The sequence below is a fragment of the Taudactylus pleione genome, unplaced genomic scaffold (genome assembly GCF_031769625.1).
Source record: "Taudactylus pleione unplaced genomic scaffold, aTauple2 ptg000553l, whole genome shotgun sequence".
Lineage (NCBI taxonomy): Eukaryota > Metazoa > Chordata > Amphibia > Anura > Myobatrachidae > Taudactylus > Taudactylus pleione.
In genome coordinates this window covers 565,662-589,873 of record NW_028284955.1, presented here as the reverse complement: position 1 = coordinate 589,873, position 24,212 = coordinate 565,662, and the positions used below count along the sequence as shown (strand labels likewise).

Here is a 24,212-nt window from a genome sequence, read left to right as displayed (position 1 = left end):
GCCGCAAGCCCCAGAGAGATTTCGGCTCTAACAGAGACGGAATCTCTCCACTGACATCACAAGTGATGTCAGTGGGGCTGCCCCCAAACGACAGGCGTTCTCATGGGAACGCCTCCGTTTGGGCAGCCACCCCCCCGGCCCGCCCACCAAAGGGGGCGAGCTGTCACTCAACATTGACAGCTCGCCCCCTTTGTTGCAAGACCCTTAGCGACGGAGTGCCTGTCACTAGCCGGGTCTCGCGCATGCGCACGACGGAGCTGGCTCCGTTGTGCGCATGCGCTGTGGGCCACCATCGACCCCGTTGCGAGCGCTCAGCGCTTGCGACCAGATCTGAATCAGGCCCTCAGTTCTATGCGATGTGATATCAGGCAGTTACAGGAGTGCCCACATCACAAGTATCCTCTCATCTCTATCTGGTGGAAGAAGAGATTTACGATGCAGGCGGATGCTATATGCCGTTTTGCGACGGTAAAGCGCATGGATGGTGGATAATTTTATTTATTAAATGAAATAACCTCTCTCTTATTGACAGTACCAAGCCTGGCATTCCTGCAGGTCTCGCTGTATTCCATCTCGTCTCTGATGATTACCGGTCATTACTCCATGTATTGGCTCCCCGGAGATCTATGAATGAATGCTGACTCAGAGCTGTGCGCTATTGCTGCCACAGATGAGATTTTCACAGTTGAGGATTTGTGAGAATATGCTAATGGCACAGCGGCCGGGACTTGTACTGAGATGCCCACCTGAGCCATCACACCTGCCGCAATTGCGTGCACATTCGCTGCATCGGACACAGATAATGCAAACATCGACTCCCTGAGTGAGTCTTTGGCCAATCAGAATGTCCACCAGAGCCATGTTATCTGCGTACTGGATCACAGACACAGCTGGAGAACCGCCCGGAACATACCTCCATTTTAGTTGACACTCCCAGTTACCTCCCACAAAATGTTCGCTTCCTGTCCATCACTTGCAAATCACTGCACCGTAATCGCAATTCAATCGCCACGTGTGCTCATTGTGGCTGTGACGCATGCGTAGATCATCGATAATCGCTCAATTGCGTGAACATCAGATTAGCGTACAACTTTGAACCCTACACTTGCTAATGACTGACCTTTGGTTTGTGTACTGATTCCCAGTGCTGTGCTGCCAGCTCCTGACCCCCGGCCTATCCCTAACAACATGTCTCATGATTCTATTGTCACCTCGGCCCAAACTTCTCAGTTGCTGCCTGGAGGAGCCAGGGGGCCACAGAATGTGCATAGCTCACAACAAAGCAAATTATGTCCTTAGGGTGGCCCTGTTCTATACTGGGGTATTCACTAGACCCATCCCCCATGTGAGCCAGCACAAACTACTAGTAGAAAGTGGGTATATTGCTGGTGCTGTGACAGCAGGTGTTTACTTGGTTCCATCAAAGACCACATCAAACTGTAAGTCCTTTTAACAGAATATTACAACTTTCTACTTCAGGGTCCATAGGGGGTCCACAGGGTTGACCTTGGGGTATAGCTGGATCTGGATCCACGGGCACCACGCAGTTAAAGCTTTGCTGCTCCCAGGATGCACTTGGGTCCGTCCTCCTCTATACCCCGCCCCGGCCACAGGCACCTCAGTTTTAGTTGGTGCCCGGCCGGAGTCGGGTCACCTGTCGCAGTGGGGCTGCAGGAGCAGCCCCTAAGCTTTATTTTAAAAGAGAAATTTTTTATTTTTTTCTTCTTTTTTTACACTGTTAGAGCGGCAGCATCAGACTGTCCTTTAGGACGTCTACGCTGCCGCTCCTTCTCCCCGCTGGCGCCGCGACGCCAGTACAGCTCTGGGGATCGCGGCGGGACCCCAGAGCCTGTACTAGCCGGGCTCTGGGGACTCCCTTGACTGCTGCCGGACGCGACGGGGATCAGGTAAGCCGCGGGTCGCCGCGTGCGGCGGCCCGCGGATACTTCAATGCAGTCAGGAGCCTCCGGTCTCTGGGGACAGACCGGAGGCGCTAGCGGCGGCGGCGGGCTCCCCCTCAATTGAGGAATACCCCGCGTGTCCGCTAGACCACCAGGGTATCAGGCTGGTAGCGGGACCGGCAACCCGGGGGTTAATTGCTAGCCAGGGGAGGCAGCCTTCCCTGTCTAGCGGCTCCTCCCCTCAGCTCAGCGCGCCTTTCAACTAGGAGTCTGGCGTCGCTGAGCTGCTCTTATCTTACGGCCACTCCTCCTCTGAGGTCTCCGGCGGCCATCTTTACTGGCACATCGCAGACTCCCAGGCGGTATCAAGTGGACCGGTCCCCCTGTGTACCTCTCCCCTGCTAAAGGACAGTGTACACAGCGCTATAGCCCGCCCAGACACTGAATCTGGGCGGTTGATTGTAGCGGAAGGTGCAGTGAGTATAACTTTTCTGCATTGTATGTGACTATTGCTAGTGCTGCCTGTCTGTGACTTATTCTCCTTTACTGTCAGCTTATACCTATCCCTTTCCTTCTCCTACGAGCCCGGCAGGTGTGTGGGGGAAGGGCGTTTTTCTGAGACCCTCACTTATATAAAACACGTATTTGTGGGGTCAGTCACATACTGTTGTGTGCTACACAGTACCATATCTGGGCTGTTGTGTCGCATACTGGTGAGTGCGCGGGTGTTAAAACCGTAATTCCTCTGGTGATACCTGTTTCTTGTGATTTACGGTATCATGTCTGAGGAGACTGAGCGCTCTGTGGCTCCTGTGTTATTTTCCTGCAGACGCTGTGCTGCTGGAGTTGATGGGGAGGACTTATCTCAGGATGGTCTGTGCGGGCGGTGCCAGCTGGTACCGGGCCCCTCCAACCCCCCTGTATCACAGGACCCTCCTTGGGCGATGTTTTCACAGGTGCTGGCGTCTATTGCGGACCGGTTATCGGTCCCATCAGCGGTCCCTTCTAGGGCGTTACCGCAGCCCACCATCCCCCATTCCCCGAGGGTTCCACAAATGTTGCGGTCTTCCCCCGGGGCCCAGACTGTGGGTCCTTACTCGGGACTGCCTGTGTATGTGCAGTCTTCCCCAGGGTCGTGTCAGTCTGTAGTGCCTTTGCAGCCTCCGCCTTGGGTGGATGTTCTATCCAGCTCCGTACAGAGCCTGGCGGCTTCATCCTCGGCGTTTCAGTCCATGTTGCAAGGTGATGTGCCACCAAGGGTGTCTAAACGTCCGGTTGTGAGTTCACTAGCTGCGCAGTTGTCGGACTCGGAAGTGTCCTCAGATGATGGAGAAATCCATGAGGACTCTGACTCTGATGTCATGGGGCAGGAGGTGGAAGCTAAGTCTTCCATTAATGTTCCAGCCTTAGTTAGGGCGGTGCGGGCTATCCTACATGTTGAGGATGATGCGCCGGCTCCTAGGTCGAAGTTTCCTAATTTTAAAAAGGCCAAGGTGACCGCAACTGTGTTCCCCCTGTCTGATCAATTATCGGATCATATGGCGGCGGCCTGGCAATTACCTAGTAAGAGGTTCCATCCACAGAAGAGGTTGGCGGCGAACTATCCTTTTCCTGAAGCTCATTGCAGGAAATGGGAAACTCCGCCGGCGGTGGATTCCCACGTTACCCGCTTGATCAAAAGCGCGACGTTGCCATTGCCGTCTATCTCCTCTTTGAAGGATCCCACGGACAGGAAGGTGGAGACTTGTTTAAAGTCCATTTATTCTCTTTCCGGGGCGGTGGCTCGCCCGTCCATGGCTATCTCCTGGGTGGCTAAAGCCATTGAGGCATGGGCCAATGCCTTGGAGGATACCTTTCCTGATGAGGCTCCGGATATCCAGAGAGCGTTAGTGGGACAGATGCGGGATGCAGCTTCCTATATTGGGGAAGCGTCTTTGTATGCCAGCCTGCTCACTTCTAGGGTGTCGGCTGCAGCGGTATCTGCTCGGCGCTCCCTGTGGCTGAGGTCCTGGAGGGCTGATGCAGATTCAAAAAAGGGTCTGGAGGCCTTGCCTTTTAATGGTGATTTACTATTTGGTCCGGACTTGGACAGAATAGTGGATACTTTGGCTAAGTCCAAGTCGGCTTTTCTCCCTTCGGCCTCTGCGCCGGCTAAAGTGAGGAGCTCTGCCTTTCGGTCCTTTCGGGTTCAGGGTAAGGCCAAGGGCCAGTCCTTCCCGAGACATTCGGCGACCAAGGCCGCACCCAAGCCCAAGAAGCAAGTATGGAGTGCTCGACGCCCTTTTCCAAGCAGGAGGATAAGCCTGCTGCCTGATGGGACGGGCCTCTCTCTGGGGGACCCCAGAGTGGGAGGCCGACTTCTCCAATTCGCCCAGTGTTGGCACAATACCACCACGGATGCCTGGGTTCGAGAAGTAGTCTCTCAGGGGTACGCCCTGTCTTTTCGGTTCAGGCCGCCCCACCAGTTTTTCTGTACGAGTCCTTCTCTGGACAAGACCAAAGCTGGTCAGATTCAGGTAGCTATAGAATCCTTGCTACAAGCAGGGGTCATTGTTCCCATTCCTCAGTCTCAGTGCGGGACGGGGTACTATTCTACTGTTTCTGGTACAGAAACCCAATGGTTCTCATCGCCCTATCCTGAATTTGAAGTCTCTGAACAGATACCTCAGAGTTCCCAGGTTCAGGATGGAAACGTTACGTTCCATCATTCTGGCGATGGAACCCGGGGATTATATGGTCTCCCTCGATATCCAGGACGCCTATCTCCATGTGCCCATAGCACCGGCACATCAGCGGTATCTGAGGTTTGCTATCCTGAACCATCACTACCAATTTCGGGCGTTGCCTTTTGGCCTTTCCACGGCTCCGAGGGTGTTCACCAAGGTGATGGCGGTTATGGCTGCCCACCTTCGGGGTCAGGGTCTACGTCTGTTGCCGTACCTGGACGATCTTCTGCTGCTGGCGAGCTCCCCGGAGGTGCTTCTTCGACATCTCCACCTGACCATTGCTTGTCTTCAAGCACACGGGTGGTTGATAAACTGGAAGAAGTCCTCCCTGATTCCATCACAGCGTATGGTTCATTTGGGAGCCCTGCTGGATTCTCGTCAGCAGCGGATTTTCCTGACTCCAGAGAAGGTCTCCTCCCTGCAGCTGCGGATACACAGTTGCCTGAGCAGTTGCCGCCTGTCGGTCCATTCAGCTATGAGAGTTCTGGGGTCCATGGTGTCGACATTCGACATGGTGGAATTTGCCCAGTTCCATTCCCGGCCCCTGCAGGCGCTGATTCTATCGGAATGGAACGGGTTACCTCACCGGATCCGCTCTCAGATGCTGGTGTTGTCCGCGGAGGTTCGGCAGTCTTTGGCTTGGTGGCTTCAGACGGTGCATCTGGTCGAGGGGCGCCCCTTTTGGATCCCGGACTGGGTCCTGCTCACGACGGATGCCAGTCTTCGGGGTTGGGGGGCAGTGACCGGCTCATTATCGCTTCAGGGTCGTTGGTCCGCGGAAGAAGCACTTCTCCCCATCAACATCCTGGAACTGCGGGCTGTGTACAGGGCCCTGCAGTCGTCCGGCCCCGCTCTTCACGGAAGGGCGGTTCAGGTGCAGTCCGACAACGCTACCACGGTGGCGTACATCAACCACCAAGGGGGAACTCGCAGTCGGGCAGCAATGTCGGAGGTGTCTCGCATTCTTGCTTGGGCGGATTGTCACGTTCCAGTGATCTCGGCAATCTTCATTCCCGGAGTCCTCAATTGGGAGGCGGACTTCCTCAGCCGTCACGATGTGCATCCCGGGGAATGGTCGCTTCACCCAGAGGTGTTTCAGCTACTCGTGGACAGGTGGGGGCTGCCAGAGCTGGACTTGATGGCCTCCCGTCACAATCACAAGTTGCCCGTTTACGGGTCAAGGACAAGAGACGCAGGCGCCTGTCTGGTAGACGCTCTGTCGGTGAAATGGACGTTTCACCTGGCGTATCTGTTTCCTCCGATATCCTTACTTCCTCGGGTTCTGCGGAAATTCAAGCAGGACGGCGGCACGCTCGTGCTGGTGGCTCCGGCGTGGCCCAGACGTCCTTGGTACTCCGATCTGAGGTGCCTCTCCATCGACGCTCCGTACCTTCTTCCTCAGCGTCGGGACCTGTTGTCTCAGGGGCCCTGCCTTTACCCGGATCTGGGTCGGCTGTCTTTGACGGCGTGGCTCTTGAGACAGCCGTCTTGAGGTCTAGGGGTTTCTCCAGTTCAGTGATTGGTACCATGCTTAGGGCACGCAAGCCTGCCTCCGCGCGGATTTACCACAGGGTGTGGCGCACTTATTTTCAGTGGTGTGAATCCAGAAACTATGATCCGCAGGTGTTCCGGGTTTCCAGAATCTTGGAATTTCTTCAATCGGGTTTGGACCTCGGCTTACGCCTGGCCTCTCTGAAGGTTCATGTGTCTGCTTTGTCCGTGTGGTTTCAGCGACGGATTGCTACACTGCCAGATGTTTACACCTTTTTCCAAGGTGTTCTCAGGATCCAGCCTCCCTTCGTGCCTCCGGTGGCTCCGTGGGACTTGACGGTGGTACTGAGGGTCTTGCAGGGTCCTCCTTTTGAGCCGCTTGAGTCGGTGGAGCTCAAGTGGCTGACGTTTAAGACCATTTTTCTCCTGGCGATTGCTTCGGCCAGGAGGGTTTCAGAATTGGGGGCGCTTTCCTGTCGCCCTCCTTTTCTGATTTTTCACCAGGACAGGGCAGTGCTCCGCACGCGTCCTGAGTTTTTGCCCAAAGTGGTTTCAAAGTTCCACATTAATCAGGAACTTGTTGTGCCAGCTTTTCAGTCACCTGATCTTTCTGCTGGTGAGGCTTCCTTGGATGTGGTCCGGGCACTTAGAATCTATGTGGACCGGACTGCTTCGGTTAGGAAGTCGGATTCTTTGTTTGTCCTCTTCGGTTTTCACAAGAGGGGTTGGCCTGCCAACAAGCAAACGTTAGCCCGTTGGCTTCGTTCAGTTATTTGTGAGGCTTATGCGCAGGAGGGTTTACCTGTGCCAGCCTCTGTTAAGGCTCATTCCACTCGTTCTGTGGGTCCCTCTTGGGCTGCTAGACGTGGCGCCTCCGCTGTTCAGCTGTGTAAGGCGGCTACTTGGTCTACAATTCAGACGTTTTTGAGGTTTTATGCGTTTGTCACCTTCGCCTCTCAGGATGCATCCTTTGGGCGCCGGGTACTCCTTTCAGCACAGGAGCGTCCCCGCCCTTAGTTGAACTGCTTTGGGACATCCCCAAGGTCAACCCTGTGGACCCTGAAGTAGAAAACAAGAGATATGGTAAGAACTTACCTTTGTTATCTCTGTTTCTACGAAGTCCATAGGGTCCACAGGGCGCCCGCCCTGACGCACCTGGCTTCAAATGGGCTGTGTGGCTGGTCACCGGTTTTCCGTCTCCCATTTCTGTGAGTATGGTTTCTTGTGTGTTCCAGTCTTCCTTCTCTCTGTTTAGTCTCCTCCTCCGGCCTTAGCTGCTTACCAACTGAGGTGCCTGTGGCCGGGGCGGGGTATAGAGGAGGACGGACCCAAGTGCATCCTGGGAGCAGCAAAGCTTTAACTGCGTGGTGCCCGTGGATCCAGATCCAGCTATACCCCAAGGTCAACCCTGTGGACCCTATGGACTTCGTAGAAACAGAGATAACAAAGGTAAGTTCTTACCATATCTCTTGTTTTCGCACATTTAGTTATTAAAGATTCCACATATATCTCTCTTCTGTGCTCCTGTAACACTTTCATGGGTGCTCTGATGTCCTACAATATGACTTGCAGGATCACGCCACCTATATTAGAGCTTTAAATACTAGGGAAAAAAATACAAAAGAATTGAACAGAGGTACAGGAAAGTGAGAAAGATGTAATTATAAGGCAACCTTGTGAGAAGTAGCGTAAGCCTCCACAACTCTGTGTGTGAGATGTGATGTGTGTAGTGTATGCTATAGTAGATGACTTGGGGGGTGATGTATCAAACATTCTAAAGAGTGGATAAGTTGGGCTTAGCAACCACTCAGCTTCTACCTATCATTTTATAGAATATACTAGATAAATGCTACCTCGGAGCTGATTGGTTGCTATGGGCAACTTCACTTGTCCACTCTTTTTAGAGCAGGGGTTGGCAAAAAAGCGGCCCTCCAGCTGTTGTTAAACTACAAATCCCAGCATGCATTGTAACAGTTTTAGTAGGGCATGCTGGCATTTGTAGTTCTACAACAGCTGGGGGGCCGCTTATTGCCCACCCCTACTTTAGAGGGTCTGATTCATTTCCCTCTAACAGTCATAAGTCCTCCTTTTTAATTAATTGTATATCAATTTATGTGGTATGAATATTTGCATTTCCTTACAGTGCATAATTGCAGGCTATACAAAGTTGGATGGAAGCGTAAATACAGCTAATTCAGACAATTCTTTTACCCCAAGTATAGGCTGGTGCACGTGTGAGCTGATGTTGATAAGTAATAAGCTACGCATATGGATAGTGGGCAGGGCAGAGCACAGATGCGTACAGCTCTGCTTCCAGGCGAACATACGCATCCTTTTCCATGCACGTAAAGAGGGAGCATCTGCGGTAGAGTTGCGTTCAACTCTGCATTGACCCTGTAGTTTGTGTAGGAGAACTATCTCCTCTATAGACCATGGGGTACATTTAATAAGTGGTGGGTTTGGTTCTGGTTCTGGTTGCGATTGTGGTGGAAAATGAAGGGAAACAACAGATCTGGTATTCTGCCTTTTACAGATACATTTTTCACATAAAAAACACTCACATTTACAACAATAAAATATAGCCCTGCATAAAATCTTTGTTCTCTCCAACCATAGTAGTGCACATCTTCCTACCAGAGAGCAGGGTTATGTCCTGCACCACTAGGAGATTCCTCAGATTCGTTTCCTTTGTCATCCACATAAGTACAAGTAGTGAGATCTGCTTCTACTGTGCTGTCATTCATTTATACTTCAAGTTGGAGGCACTCATGTATATAAAGTGTGGTTTTAAAATTGGATCCTTCTAGTGTGTTAAAGCATAATACTGTGAGTTCTATTCGCTGAAAAACTTACTATGGCTTTCCTTTGTTTACCTCTTTTTCTTGTTTGTTGGGCTTTTAGTATATTATTATTTAATATATCATTAAAATTTGTATTGCAGTATATAATTAGTGGGTTACTTATGTACACCACCATAGTATAACTTCCTTTCTCATTTCATTGAACATGATCATGTTGTAGTTATTAGCGGTAGCACCCTATGAGTTGAATATAAATCTGTTATAGTGTCAATGGTGAAGTTATTTAATCGGAGGGGGATATCATTGCCAACAATTATTATTGAAAGATAACAGCAGTGACTACTCCCTCATAGGACTCTAATTCATTTACCCATCCATGCTGAATCCCTCAATTACACTGAAGGACAGTGTTATGAATTGAGCTGTTGGAAAACCTGGGAGTGCTTCATAAAATAACAAGAGGTAATAACTATTGAATATCTCCTGGAACATATAAGAAACAGACCACTATATATAACAATTATCCTGATGAAAATGAGTAACGTGTGCAATTAATAGCAATAGACAGATTTTTGCATTAAGATGTTAATGATTAATTCCCACAGTTCCTCTTAACACATAAAACATTAGATTATCCATCATTTCAAGTTCTCAGCCAAAATGATGTCCGGTAAGCCTCATCCTCTCTCTCATGTAGTAGTAGAGGACCATTAGCCGGTGCTACTAATGGCTGAACAGGCAAAGTACTGTGTGATCTCTGGATCCGTTCCCTAGAACAACAAACAGTGGAATTAGAAAATATAATGGCCGTCAGAATGAGAATTCAAGTCCATCTTCTTGTAGGGCACAACTTACATGTTAAGAGGATGTATAAACAATACACTACTGAGGGGGACATTTCTGAGACTGATGCACAGATAACAGAACACAAAAGTTGCTGTAACTCAGCAACCAATCAGTTTTTCTAGTACAGTTTGAATAAATTAAAGGCAGCATCTAGAGCTCTTTAGCCTCAGTGAGCCCACTGGTTGCTAATCACATGTTAGTATATATTATACTAAGGATGTGGTTCCCAAACTGGGTTCTGTGGTACCTGGGGTGCAAATAAATTACTTGGGCCACCATATTTGTAGGCTGGGCCATGTGCTACCTGTTAGCCTTAGAACGTCAGAGTGCAGCCAATTACACAGGCTGCACTACTTGTGTGTGGCTGTGCTGTACAGCCCCATCTGTCTTCTCATTTCTCCTCCCTCCTTCTCTGTGCAGCAAAGTGAGAAGAGGTTAATGAGCACCAAATATTTGCTGCCAATACAACAAGGGTGAATGAGCGCTCTGCACAGATTCCTGTCCTGATGGGAGAATTCATTGTTGTCTCTTCTTCACCAGTCCAGCCCTGACTTTGGTCCACCCACCCAAGTTTGTCACATCCTCTGTGTGCATCTCTGCTCCCTCTCTGTGTCCCTATCTGTCCCTCTCTATCTCCAAAATGTAATATGTACCTGTTTCTCTGTCAATCCTTTGTGGGTATATCTCCCATTGTCCCTCATCCCAGCTATTCCCCCTATGTTTTTTTGGGGGGAGATTCATTTAAGTATGAAGTTCCAACTGTGCACACAGCAGGTTATTACTGATGAAAAGTCTAGCTTACTCTTGCTTGCACCTCTATGGGGTGCAAGAAAAAACGTGTTAGGAATTCCCGTCATAGGACCCACATTGTATTAGTGCACAAGGTTCCAACAGAACCTCGAAGCTAATGGAGGAGTCTATTTACTAAGCTTTAGATGGAGATAAAGTGGACAAAGCTAAAGTACCAATCAACCAGCTCCTAGCTGTCATTTTTCAAACACAGCAGTTAGGAGCTGATTGGAATGCACTTGATCTTAGTAAATAGCTCCCCCCTGGCCTAGGGATGCTGTGAAAAAAATGCTGAGGACCTAAGGGGACCATGTACCAAACAAAGTTTGGGAACCACTGTACTAGGGTATGTTAACCATTGAATGCAAAAGAACCAAATTGTAACTCACTTGAAAGCTTTTTCTTTTTCCCGATCAGAGAAAGAGCGTGCGGTTTTTGAGAGAAATGCGGATCGGTAAGTTTTGCCACTTGTGGGTTTGTTGATATCGTATCGACCAACGCCGACTGGGTTCTGCAATGTGACAAGTACAGTAGATTAACTGAATGTGAGAAACAAGGGGACTGGATAATCCGGAGGTTCTAATACTCTGTCTAAGACATAAGCTTTCAATTTGAAGACAGTACTAATTCAGGGTCCATATTCATAAACGTGGCGAACAGAAGGAAAATGCTAAAAGTATTTGAAACTATTTTTATACTATAAAGCAAAAAAATAAAAAGCTTGCTGTAAATGTGAGTGCGAAATACCCATAGATCTCAGGGAGTTACTGTGTAAGTTTGTGCAGAGCAACCCAAAATCTTAGGAAGAGCTAACTTAGGCCGAGTCAGCACCAGTAATGCAGAAATAAAAAGAACATCTATATTCTATGCACAATAAACTTACATTACTTCCAAAGAGGACTCTGCATGACTTTCTGTCAAATCGCTTAGCAGAGGTCAGGAAGGGAACCGAGGACTGCCTCACAGAAGCGAACACTGATTTTACATCATAGGAACCAGGACCTGGGGAATGCTATCATGAAAAACAATAGATCAAGATGCAGTGACACACAGTATATTAGTATAACACAGGCATAACAGGCCGCACAGACACTTCCTGTAAGAACTCTTGCTGCGCGTACATAAACATTGCAGATGTTATTGCCTAGGTGTCATTAGTATTGATACTGGAAGCTAGTCACTAGGAGGACTGACACAGATCACCCCACTAACCATGTGCACTTTATTGCTCCCTCTAGGGACTGATTCTGAGCCAGACAAAGTGGCGTACGTGTTTGCGCTCTTCTGTCACAGTCTCACCTGTGACTTTATGCTAATTCTACAATAAGCACTTGGTGTACAGCCGTGCGCAGGAATGTGCAAGGACTGAGACAGCCACTTTGTGCATCTGTAGGTGCTACATTACTGCTTGGTGCGTCACTGCTAGGTGCAGATTCTCCGTCAGAGTGTGGCCTCCAATGCACGCAATTAAGCATCTGATTCCAAAACCCCTCCTGCGACACACCCGCAAAACTCCCATAACACACCCATAAGATGCATCTTCCTGTGTCAGAAGAGCCACCTCCCAGTTACCGTTCAGGAATGCCCAATACATTTCTGATTCCATGCAAAGGTATCATTGGGTCCTGCGACTTTGTACCCACATACTGTGGGACGCTCAAGCTGAAATTTAAACGCATGCAAAGTTGAAAAAACATTGACCAATGCGAGAATATCGGCATTGGAACATACTCATAATAGGGCTCAATGGGTACATTTACTCAAGTGAGTTTTTAGAAGTGGAGATGTTGCCCATAGCAACCAATCGGATTCTAACTATTAGATTCTAGTTAAATGTTAAGTAGAATCTGATTGGTTGCTATGGGCAACATATCCACCTCTAAAAATTCTCACTTTATTAAATATATCCCCTAGTGTCTTCATTTACCTTTATGTAGCATATGTGGTGTAGCACTTGCATGAAAGTACGTGATCACCAGCCAGCATCAGTGGGCTACTATAATTATATATGAGACGCAAGAGTGGGATGGCCAAGTATAAGCTTCCCCAATATATCATTTCTGCACGATTCATGCTGCCCAATAGACACCAGCACAGCAGTTCCAATGCCTTATTTAGCCCCTCAGTTCCTTCCATCTTTAACATACTGTATGTGCAGTCCTTTTAAATAACCAGCTCTGGAAAGCTGTGTTCTATATGTACAGTACATACATTTTGTATTAAGGAATGTATCAAATTCAGGATTCTGTTGGAGACTTGGATGGACCTTAACAGCAACTCAAACATTTGGGATTCATTTAGATCCATGGGATTCAGCCAACTAAACCCAAATTCTGAGCTTACAGGAATGTTAGTGCACAAAACACTTGTTACAGCCAGGAGTCAAAATACTATTTTATCATGCTAAGTCTTAATATGCAATTAAGTAATGGAAACATATTATATGGCCCATCCATAGTTGTGTACATTTGCATAAAGGGTGCATTTGTATACATTCACACCCATCCAAGTTTCCATGGTAATACAGGCTAGATTTTGAAGCAGACATCCTGCAAATGGTTTGTACTGGATAATCAAATCCTGAATACTGACAAGTGGCCGGGGACAGTGGGCAAGCGAGCTGTAGAATATCCTGTCCGTTGGAGTTTTTGGAAAGCGATGAATTGTTCCAAACTTGCCATGTTTCTTTTTTTGATCATTTTCAAGATCTTCAATGAATGACTTTGCATCAAAGTATCCTAGCTCTGTCTGATAACATTCCTAGGGATATAATGAAACAGACATAAATACACACACAGAATAACCACCATATTCTGGCCACTTGTTTTTGCCTTTTTGGGAGAATGTAGGTGGGTTGAGTCTAGCACGTGATGTTCTGAAGCTATATCATGTGCACTGTGAATATATTTCATACACTTCTATTAGCACATTCAGTCATATTTTTAACCTCCATCTGTATTGAATCAGGAATACTAGAAGCAGAATTTAGGGTTGGCCATCGACCATTGATGATTGGCAACCATCGATGGTCTGATGTCGATCATAACTAGTTTTACCGTCAATCGGAGGCCACCAATGGTGAACATCAATGGCAAAATCCAAATGGCTAATGCCGGCTGTGTTCAGCGCATGCGCAGAGTTAAACCATTGATGGCTCAATCATTGATGGTTTCTTACTGATGGTTTGAAACCATTAGCCATGGATAACAGAGCCGTTGTTGGTCGACCCTAGTAGAATTTTGTGCACATGATTGGCGTAGCAGCACTGATAGCAGAAAGGCCGAGTTTTGCATAAAAAAAAAATCCTGTGGATATTCATGTCCCTGATGTCCACTCAAAGCACTAATCTTATAGGTAGGCATGGTATGTAAAACAGTATCTATGCTTATAAAGTAAATGCAAAAAAGATGAGGCAGTTTGTGTCCAGTTCTCCAAAGAACAGGAAACCCAATGTAAGGGCCGATGCAGATTTGAACGTAACTTTGTTTTGCAATTGGCTTCTGAGTGTTTTTGTGCTGTGTATGCTCCATAGCTGAGTCCTATGCAACTCAGTCGCATGACCGCTTCGCAGGCCTATCAACAGAATTGCGTGCTATGCAGAGTAGTGTGTACACAGCGATATGGCTGTTATCAGACTGGTGCATTCATAACAATGGTGTCTATGAAAGCGAGCAAATGCATAGGGACAGTGGGCTGAACAGATGGGACAGCACAGTTGGTATAGTGGTTAGCATTGCAGACTCACAGTTCCAAGATCAGGAGTTCAGTTCCTGACCAAGGCCTTCGGCTCTCCCAGTTTCCTCCCAGACTCCAAAAAACATAGCGTAGATTTACTGACTTCTGATAAAAAAGGACCCTAGTGTGTATGTATGTTCATGGGATACGGACCATAGATTGTAAGAACCATTGGGGCAGTGAAGGACTGAATTGTTCTTTGTAAAGCGTAGCATTATATATTCTAAATGTAAATAAATAAATGCGTACAGCTCTGCAAACAGGTGATCAACCACATTAGTTTCCTGTGCGCACAGTAGCGTATAACTGCATCCAACTTACATTCAACCCCTCATCGGCCCCATAGTGTGAAACTTGTGAGATTATTATATATATAAATAATATAAAATAAGAGATATGGTAAGAACTTACCTTTGATATCTCTATTTCTGCAAGGTCCATAGGGTTCCACAGGGATACCTTGGGTTATAGTCATGGCTTGGCCATCGGGCACCACACAGTTAACTTTGTGCTCCCAGTATGCACTGGGTCCCCCTCCCCCAGGCCAAGGCACCTCAATTCAGTAATAAGCCAAGGCCATAGGAGGAGAGAAAAAGAGAGAAGGAAGTCTGGAATACACAAGAATCACATTCTCACAACAGGGAGACGGAAAATCGGTGACCAGAACCAGACCCATATGAAGCACAGGGCGACAGGGTGGGCTCCTTGTGGAACCCTATGGACCTTGCAGAAATAGTGATAACAAAGGTAAGTTCTTACCATCTCTCTTATTTTCTGCAGCAGGCTCCATAGGGTATCCACAGGGATACCTTGGGAGTTCCCAAAGCAGTATCCTCAACGGTGGGGGCGCTCCTGTGCAGAAAGGAGCTGCCCATGATGGACCCACAGACCTCATAGAATGAGCAGTAACAGAGGGCGGAACAGGAATGCCCTCATGACTGTAAGCCTCAGAAATCGCCATGCGAATCCACCTGGCCAACGCTTGCTTGTTGGCCGGCCAACCCTTCTTATGGAAACCATAGAGGACGAACAAAGTGTCCGACTTCCTAAGGGAACTGGTATGGTAAAACCGTAGAGCTCGTACCACAAGGTCTTGTGAGTTAAAGGCCGGCACTACAATTTCCCCATTAATGTGGAAACTATAGACCACCTTAGGCAGGAACCCAAGGCAAGTCCGAAGCACTGCCCTGCTGCTGTGAAAAACCAGAAAGAGCCCCCAAATCTGACACCCTCCTGGCGGAAGCAATAGCCAGGAGAAACACAGTCTTAGCTGTGAGCCATTTGAGATCCACTGAGCCCAGTAGTTCAAATGGAGGTCAATTCCCAAGGAGCCACAGTAGGCACAAAGGGAGGCTGTATGCGAAGAGCACCCTGCATAAAAGGTGCGAACATCCGAGAGTGGAGCAATCCTCCACTGAAACCACACAGACAGTGCGGAAACATGTACTTTCAATGAGGCTAGACGAAGACCCTTATCTAATCCTGCCTGGAGAAAAGCCAGAACCCTGGATATCCGAAATACCTGGGAATCGTACCCCCTGGGGCGACACCATTCAAAGAAGGTATGCCATACCCTGTGGTAAATCCTGGCAGAAGCAGGTTTCCGAAGCATGGATGTCTCAAGACCCACGCCGTCAAAGACAGACGACTCAAATCCGTGTAAACACAAGGACCCTGAGACAACAGGTCCGGACGTTGAGGAAACAGCAACAGAGCGTCTATGGAGAGACTCTGAAGATCTGAGTACCAGTGACGTCCGACCACACTGGAGCCACCAGCAGGATCATGCCTCCCTCTTGCTTGAACTTCTTCAATACCCGAGGAAGAAGGGAGAAAGGAAGAAACAGGTACGCAAACTGGAAGGTCCACCGAACCGACAGAGCGTCTACCAGGAGAGCCTCTGCGTCTCTTGTTCTGGACCCGTACACTCTTAGCTTGCATTTGTATCTGGAGGCCATGAGATCTATCTCTGGAAAACCCCATTTGTCCACCAGGAGTTGGAAGACCTCCTGGTGAAGTGACCACTTCCCTGGATGTACATCGTGTCGACTGAGGAAGTCCGCTTCAGAGTTGAGTACTCCTGGAATGAACACTGCCGTATGGAATCTCATGCATGAACACCACACATTATGCACAGTTAAGCTGCTAACATGACGCTCAGTAGCGAATGCACAATATCCTGCATGCGAACGCTGTTTATTAGCTGCATGCGTGCACATCTGCCCCAAATCAGATAAACCTAACTACCGTCTTTACATCAAACCCCACATACTCACACATTACATATTCACATACAAGGTTCCAAAAGCTTTAAAAGGTATAAGATTCAAGTATGCACATTTACTATAATTGCTATGAAATAAAGATTATTTTGTAACTAAGGTTTTATATGTGATAAGTAAGCCATGTTTGGTATTGTACTGATGCATACTCTCTCAACAGTATTCCGGTAACATCGATGTAGAGATCGCAACAGGCATTCTCAACTTATGGACCGCAGAGACTTCAAGCAACAAAATGAACATTATATGACCAACCATTAGGATTTGCATGAGGTGGGAAACCAGAGACCACCAGTTGTTAGAGGCTGGACTGTGTATATTTGAACCAACCTGTTAAATGCCTTGTAACATATGCCCTCTCCTTTAGGACCAATGGTATTAGCAACAAACTTCTCTATTGTGTTGTCTATTTCTGGAGGGTATAAATATGTGTGCTCTGACCCTGGGTTTCGAGTCTTCGTGCTGAATGCTGATTGACGAGGGGTTTCTTGCTGATGCCTACATCTGGTCCAGAGCGCTGCGTATGTATAACTGTACTTGGGTCTGTATAATTCCTTTGCGCTAAATTTGTACTTATAACTAGCGTGTAACTGACTGTACTTTTGCTTGAATAATATTTTGTGCTTTGGAACCACAGGTTCTAGGTCTGGAGTCTTTATTTACTGTATAACTGCGTACGCAAAATAGCGTCGTCCTTAGAGGTTTATAGGCAGGATATCAGAAGGTATAGGCAGGGGTGTATAGAGGTTCAAAGGCAGAATCCTTAATCCGACCATGTGATCCATCCCATCTGAAGAGGATCAGCCTCTGTAGAGGTCTTGAACGAAACTGGGCATATTCCACCATGTCGAATGTCGACACCATGGAAATCAGTAATCTCAATGCCAAGTGAATGAACACCTGGCGACCCTGGAGACAGGAACGTAACCTGGTATGTAGGGCTGAGATCTTCTCCTCTGTAAAGAAGATTCTCTGCTGCTGAGAGTCCAACAGTGCTCCCAGATGCATCATCCTCTGAGATGGCATCAGTGAGGACTTTTTCCAATCGATCAGCCGTGAGTATGCAACACCGATATTGTCAGTTGCAGATGATTGCGAAGTACCTCCGGAGACCCTGCTAGGAAAAGCAGGTTGTCCATGAAAGGTAACAGGCGAACCCCCTGTAACCGCAGGCGAGCCGCCATGACCGCCATTACCTTGGTGAACACCTGCGGAGCCGCGGAAAGAACAAACGGCAGCGGTTGAAACTGGTAATGGTGATCCAATACAGCAAATCTGAGAAACCTCTGAGGAGCCGTAGCAATGGGGATATGCAGGTAGGCATCCTGAATATTCAGGGACACCATGAAATCCCCAGGTTCCATAGCTAATATAATGGAACGTCGAGTCTCCATACTGAACCGAGGGACCCTCAGAGACTTGTTGAGAGCCTTGAAGTTGAGAATAGGACGGACAGAACCGTTCGGTTTTGGTACCAAAAAGAGATTGGAATAAGAACCCATCCCCCTGAGGGACGGGGGGACTAGAACTATGACCCCGTCTTGGAGCATAGAACTTACCACTTTCTGGATTTCCAGAGCCTTTGTGGAATGAAGGCCTACCTCCGGAGTGTAGGAAACAAAACTGATGGGGAGGCCTTCTGTTGAAGGAGAGGGCGTACCCGTGAGAAACCACTTCTCTGACCCAGGTGTCTGTGATAATCATCCACCAGTGCTGGGCAAACCAAAGAAGTCGGCCTCCCACCCTGGGGTTCCCCAAGGGGAGGCCCAACTCATGCTGAGAGTTTGCCCTAGGCTTGGTGACAAGGCGTCTAGCACTCCAAGGTCGCTTCTTGGACTAGGGTGTCTTCCTGGTGGCTCCTGATGGCCTGGGAAAAGACTGCACCTTCTGCTTACCTTGAGGACGATCGTCTTTTCAGCCTAAGTAGCAGTCCTAGACGGAGCCTGAGGCGATGGCAGACATGCAGACTTTGCAGCTGCCAATGTACTTACAATTTTATCCAGGTCTGGGCCGAAGAGGACCAGACCATTAAACGGCAAGCCTTCCAGGCCCTTCTTTGAATGCAGACGTGGAATCTAAGAACGTAACCACCACGATCGGCAAGCCGAAACTGCTGCTGCTGAAATCCTGGAAGTAAGCAGGCTAACATCCAACGCTGCTTCGCTAATATAAGTAGCAGAATCACGGATACTACCAGCACCGTCTGCTCCTCAGAAGCATCAGAGGAGAATGACGATTAAAAAGCATCAGCCCATTTTTCCATGGCCCAAGCCACCCAACAGACCGCCATGAGCAGTCTGGCGGATCCCCCGGCCAAAGAGTAAATGGATGTTAAGTAAATCTCTACCTTGCGGTCCGAAACGTCCTTAAATGAGGACATAGACGGCATGGGTAAGATTGCACTCTTAATCAGGCGTGTCACATGGGAATCCACCTGAGGAGGGGTGTCCCACTTAGTGAAGTAATCCTCTGCAAAGGGATAAGAATATGAGTCTCTTTTGGGGCTGAAACATTCTGCCTGGGAATTTCCACGCTTCCTCCCTATGGTCCACCAGCTGACCAGAGAGGAAAAACTGACGCCTTACCTTTTAAAGTATGCGTAAGACGATGCAGTCTCAGGGAGACAGTCATCCTCCATAACCCTGCGGAAAGCTTTAATTAGCCCGGATACATAAATCCTGCACTTATACTCAACCGCTTAAGTGGGTCGTTCAGAGTCAGATTCCGGGAGCTCCCCTTCATCTGACATCATCATCGTCATAATGTGGTAACAGTGGCGCTACTAATGGTCTCTCAGCAGGCCGTAGAGCGGGCACCTGCAAAACGTCCGTTAAGTTCTGTACTGTGGCGGACCGAGGGCCTGATTCAGAGACGGATGCTCTGAAAGAGCGCTCGCTCTGATTCAGGGCGGTTTTCTTTTTGTGCGGCCTCCAGGCAACTCGCATAGCTGTGGGTGACCACCCACAGCTATTGCGACCGGCCAGGCCATCGCGACCATCGGGGCTTGTGGTAGGGTCTTGTGGACGCAAGCCTCAGAGAGCTTCCGGCTCTAATAGAGCCGGAAGCTCTCCCACTGACATCACTGGTGATGTCAGTGGGGCCACCCACAAACGGCAGGCGTTCGCTTGGGAACGCCTCAGTTTGTGAAGCCACCCCCCCGCCACGCCTCCAAAATGGTGCGAGCTGTCGATCAAAATTGATAGCCGCCCCGTTTTGGTGCAAGACCCGGAGCAACGGAGCGCCCGTCGCTAGCCGGGTCTCACGCGTGCGCACGTCAGAGCCGGCGCTTGCCTGCACGAACAGCGCTATCATCAACCACTCAGATGCTAAGTCTGAAGTGGGAATAGCGCTACCTGACCAAACATTAAGCTGTAGGAGAGGTAGGATGGTGGGGGACCCAGGCTCCACATTCCTACTCAGCGTTGCTGTGCATCCAAGATGGCCACCGTGCGTTCTGTAGGCGGAGCCGTGGGGAAGGATCCCAAGCACCAGCGCGCCAAGCCTCAGTAGAAAGGCAGCTGGTGCAGTGAGAGAGGGGTCTTTCCCATAGTCTAAAACCGGAAAAGCACCCTCTCTGGCAGGCCATTAACCCTCAGGATGCTGGAGCGCTTCCTTAATGCTCCAGCCCCATATCCCTGGTGGTCTAGTGGTAGTGCAGGATGAGTACCTGGCTCCACTAACTGCACCCCTCAGGTAGCCCCCAGCCCTGAGGACACTGGACTGTGCCACAGTGGGCTCCGTCCGCAGACGCCCCCTGTGCTTACCTTGTTGCTCCCTGTGCACCTGACCACAGTCCTGCTAGCTGGGACCCCCAGAAAAGCCTGCCGAGTTCCCTGGTTCAGTACCGGTGGCTCAGCGCCAGCAGGGGTGTAGGTGGGGGTAGTGGGGGCTTCCGCTGGACTGTCCCCACTAGCCGCACTTGCAGTCTTCTTAACTTCGGGGCTGTTTTTGCCAGCAGCCCCCATGCAGTGACCCGACTATGGCCGGGTACCAACTGAAACTGAGGTGCCTTGGCCTGGGGGCGGGGTTATAGGAGGGGGGCCCAGTGCATGCTGGGAGCACAAAGTTAACTGTGTGGTGCCCGATGGCCAAGCCAGGACTATAACCCAAGGTAACCCTGTGGATACCCTATGGAGCCTGCTGCATAAATATATTTTAAATAAATAAATTCAAATGTTTTCTGTATTAGTTCCCTAATCGAAAACAATTATAGACATTCCACCCATAACTGCACCAAGTGGGACAATAATAACACCAATTTGACCTACAATGTTACAAGTTTCTCCAGATAAAGTTGGCCAAATCTGGCAATTTCCACATACAATTTATTCATTTACCACCCCTGCAGTGTCTTTGATCAAGAGGTCATAAAATCTTGTGGGTGGCTGTATTTTATTGTACTGTATTGTATTGTATAGGGTGCAGTTATTCAACCTCACCTCCTGATGGTCAGATCTGCCTTATTCAGAGATGTACGCAAACCCAATGGTGTGAGATCTGTGCATGTGCAGATCTCGTTCTGAGAGATCGCTAGCAGTGCCCCCTAAGCCACAACATGAATGACAAGCTGCGGCAGTTTGGGGACTGGGTGGTCTTGAAAACAGATGTGTCGGCCCCGTTTTTGAGGCACGCCGTGGCCAGTGTCTGCGTCTTGCAACACAGGGTTACTCAGATGGCAGATGTTCCCACAGAGTGAGCCGATGCTGCACCCCTTGGATCTGCAATGCATACAGTAGGCGTCATTTTAAACTAGACGCCACCTGTGGCATAAGCATATTATTGCACAGCCGCTGCATGCAGAGTCGCAGTCTGTGCATTATCACCCATCTCTGATCAGGCCCAGAGTCTTCTGGATTTCCAAGTTGGCCACAGAACAGAGAAGATTGCTTTTTCTTATTTTTTTAAACAAGGGAATATTGTGATCATTACATGGTAGCCATAAATCACAAACAATACTTAAAGAGAAGTATACCATTTATATAATAATTGAAAATAAAAAAGTACAGGCATATACTATTGTATACCTCCTGTACCGTTCGTCATATACTGGTTCCCTAATTTCTTATATTCAGTTTTATACATGTACATACTATATGTGGTCAGCATCTTCCATTCAATGACCTCTAATGGAAGCGTTCCACTTTGTAGCATACTTACAGGTGTAGCAAAGTGTCCGTACAGGATGTGCTGTGATCTTGGCCCGGTGAATAGGTCATAAGGTCCTCTTTTACCCACAACGTGCTTCAAGGTTTCATCTATGGAGCATTTTAGGTTGTAGGTTCCTGGTCCCGGCACACATTCCTGAAATATGAGCAGTGCATTAGGAAAGCAATGACACACGGCCCCTCTCATCCCATAATCACTTACATTGCTGCTTGCTGAGCCACATTTAGTCGTTTCGCTGTCCATTATACCCTTGGAGCTGGCAGACTCTGAAGCCCTCTCTTCTATGAGTGTGTGGATTCCCTGCTTTGCCGTAAGTTCCAGGTCCTGGGTTACAATTCTGTGTGGAGGACAGAAACAGGAATCATGAACAAAATAGATCACATAGCAAACATTCATCTGCATGTGACATCATTCACACACTGCCAGGAAGGGGGTACAGAACTGATTCAGGTGTCTATTTATTAAGATGAGAAAAGTCCTTTCTCTGGTGTTTTCACCAAAGGGCTTTTCTGTGCTTTTATTACATTATTAACAGATTAGCACCAGTGAAATCAGTTTGTGAGGCTTACCCCCGCCCCTATAAATCTCTATGGAGATGGCAGCTTACTGTAATTTATTCAGATTGCGTTACACTGTACCCGACAACGGGGACATGCAAAAATGGAAATACTTTGCTTCGCCAGCGTCGGGTCAAGCTACCGTGTAAAACAGAGGGGGCGCTGCCAGGGCATGCTTATATTACTGTGACCGTTCGCCGGCAGCACTAGGCTGGGAATTGGTTAATCGGTCCCATAAATGCACAGTGTGTACCTAGAACTAGCCTACAGTTTGGCTGACCCACAATGTGTAGAGGATCATTGTGCATATTCCTAGAACTCCTCTATCACTGTTTAACATGCTCTACCTTTAATTCGTCCTTGAATCGCACATCTTTAGTGTTACACAGTCCTCGCACGCTGGCAGGTTTCTTTTCCATTAGCTCCAGAAATGACTTTATGTTGTATCGACCCGGCCCCATGTTTTGCTTCTAAAGTTATCAAGCATACAAACGTTTCAGAAAATTGATTCATGTTTCCCAGAGTGTAAATTACAGCTTCACCTCACCAGCAAACGGTTCCTCTCCCATGTTTCCTTGTACAGGACATGTGGCATCACAGTCAGCCGTTCTGTTTCTTCTGCTCTTTTCCATCCAGGCGTAGATGCAACTCGCTCCAGAACGAAAGGATTATAGGGATTATAGGTTCCAGGCCCTAAACGTCTTGCCTGGATTAAATCACAGTCTTTTTACAGATACAATTTATGTCCAACATTCACATTCTTACTTAAAAATAAGAAAAAACGTGAAAAATGTTTTCTTTCTCAAGAAAAACATATAGAGAAAACCAGTCTTACCCTATAAAATACAGCCCTGCAATCAACAGAGGCTTAGGTAGATGAGGGACAGAGGGGGTAAGTGGTGTCCTGTGACCTCTAAAAGGACATTATTGTTATTCGGATGTAGCCTTGAACTGTACATCTTTCATAAACTTTCTTGAATCTAAAATCAACTTCATCAACTAGATCTTATTTAATAACATGGTGCAATGAGCATGAACTGTTTCAATCCACAGCAACCAACCAGATATCACTTTACAGGACTCTAGAGACACAAATTAATTTATGTAGTTGCCATTGGCTACTGCATGTTCCCCTCCTAATATTTTATGAAATATGTTCTTTAGAGTTTCTTAGCCAGTGGTGTATCATATATGTACTCACTGTCTCTGAAGTTGCCCTCTTGCAGTAAGGTACTTGTGTGTAGGAACCAGGTTTCTTAAATTCAGGATAAACCGCAGATACATCAAATCTATGGGATAAGATAGAAAATCTAAATGTAACTATTTATGTAAAAAAATGTATTTGTTGTTCACTCATTGGTTCGTGGCTAAAAAGTGTGTAAACATTAAAGAACAGTGGGGCCTGATTCACTACGGATAACTATTGCAATCGCGGCTGCGATTACGCACACAGGTGTGCTGAAACAATATGCTAATGAATGCTATCGCAATGCCGTCGCACAGCCAACATAAAGACGCCCACTACCGCTATGTCACATCCGTAATACCTTGCAGTGCTGTGTATACATCGGGAACATCGAGTAACATCGGCCCCTCACGCACAATTACAGCAGGTATGACCTTACTCATAAATTGCTCGTTGCACGCAGTGAGTACTCAAGCTGTGTATGCCGTCGCAGTGGACAATTTATGCACGTCCATGCAACGGCGTTCAAACGGACAGGCACGCCAACGTTTCTCCAGCCACTCCTCCATCACCACCCCCAAACACCCTCCTGTCCTTCAGTCTGTGATGGCTTTGTATCGATCGCAATGCTAACTCACGTACGCGCACTGCAATGCATACGAAGTACGTACCATCGGCCGATTTGCGATCCGTAATGAATCAGGCCCAGTGACCGCAAACCATGACTGATTC

General features: G+C 48.1%; 1 protein-coding gene across 1 annotated transcript; it reads right to left on the bottom strand.

The window, feature by feature from the left end:
• Window positions 1-13,174: 13,174 nt before the first annotated feature.
• On the bottom strand, window positions 13,175-23,577 carry LOC148482062 (ciliary microtubule-associated protein 2-like). Its single transcript, XM_088452591.1, has 6 exons — window positions 23,496-23,577; window positions 22,842-23,000; window positions 22,642-22,764; window positions 21,939-22,074; window positions 21,729-21,872; window positions 13,175-13,314 (listed from the first exon to the last, which is right to left on the bottom strand). Exons 2-4 carry the CDS (start codon window positions 22,887-22,889, stop codon window positions 21,961-21,963), a joined length of 285 nt encoding a protein of 94 aa, XP_088308717.1. The 5' UTR covers window positions 22,890-23,000; window positions 23,496-23,577; the 3' UTR covers window positions 13,175-13,314; window positions 21,729-21,872; window positions 21,939-21,960.
• Between the last annotated feature and the right edge of the window lie 635 nt (window positions 23,578-24,212).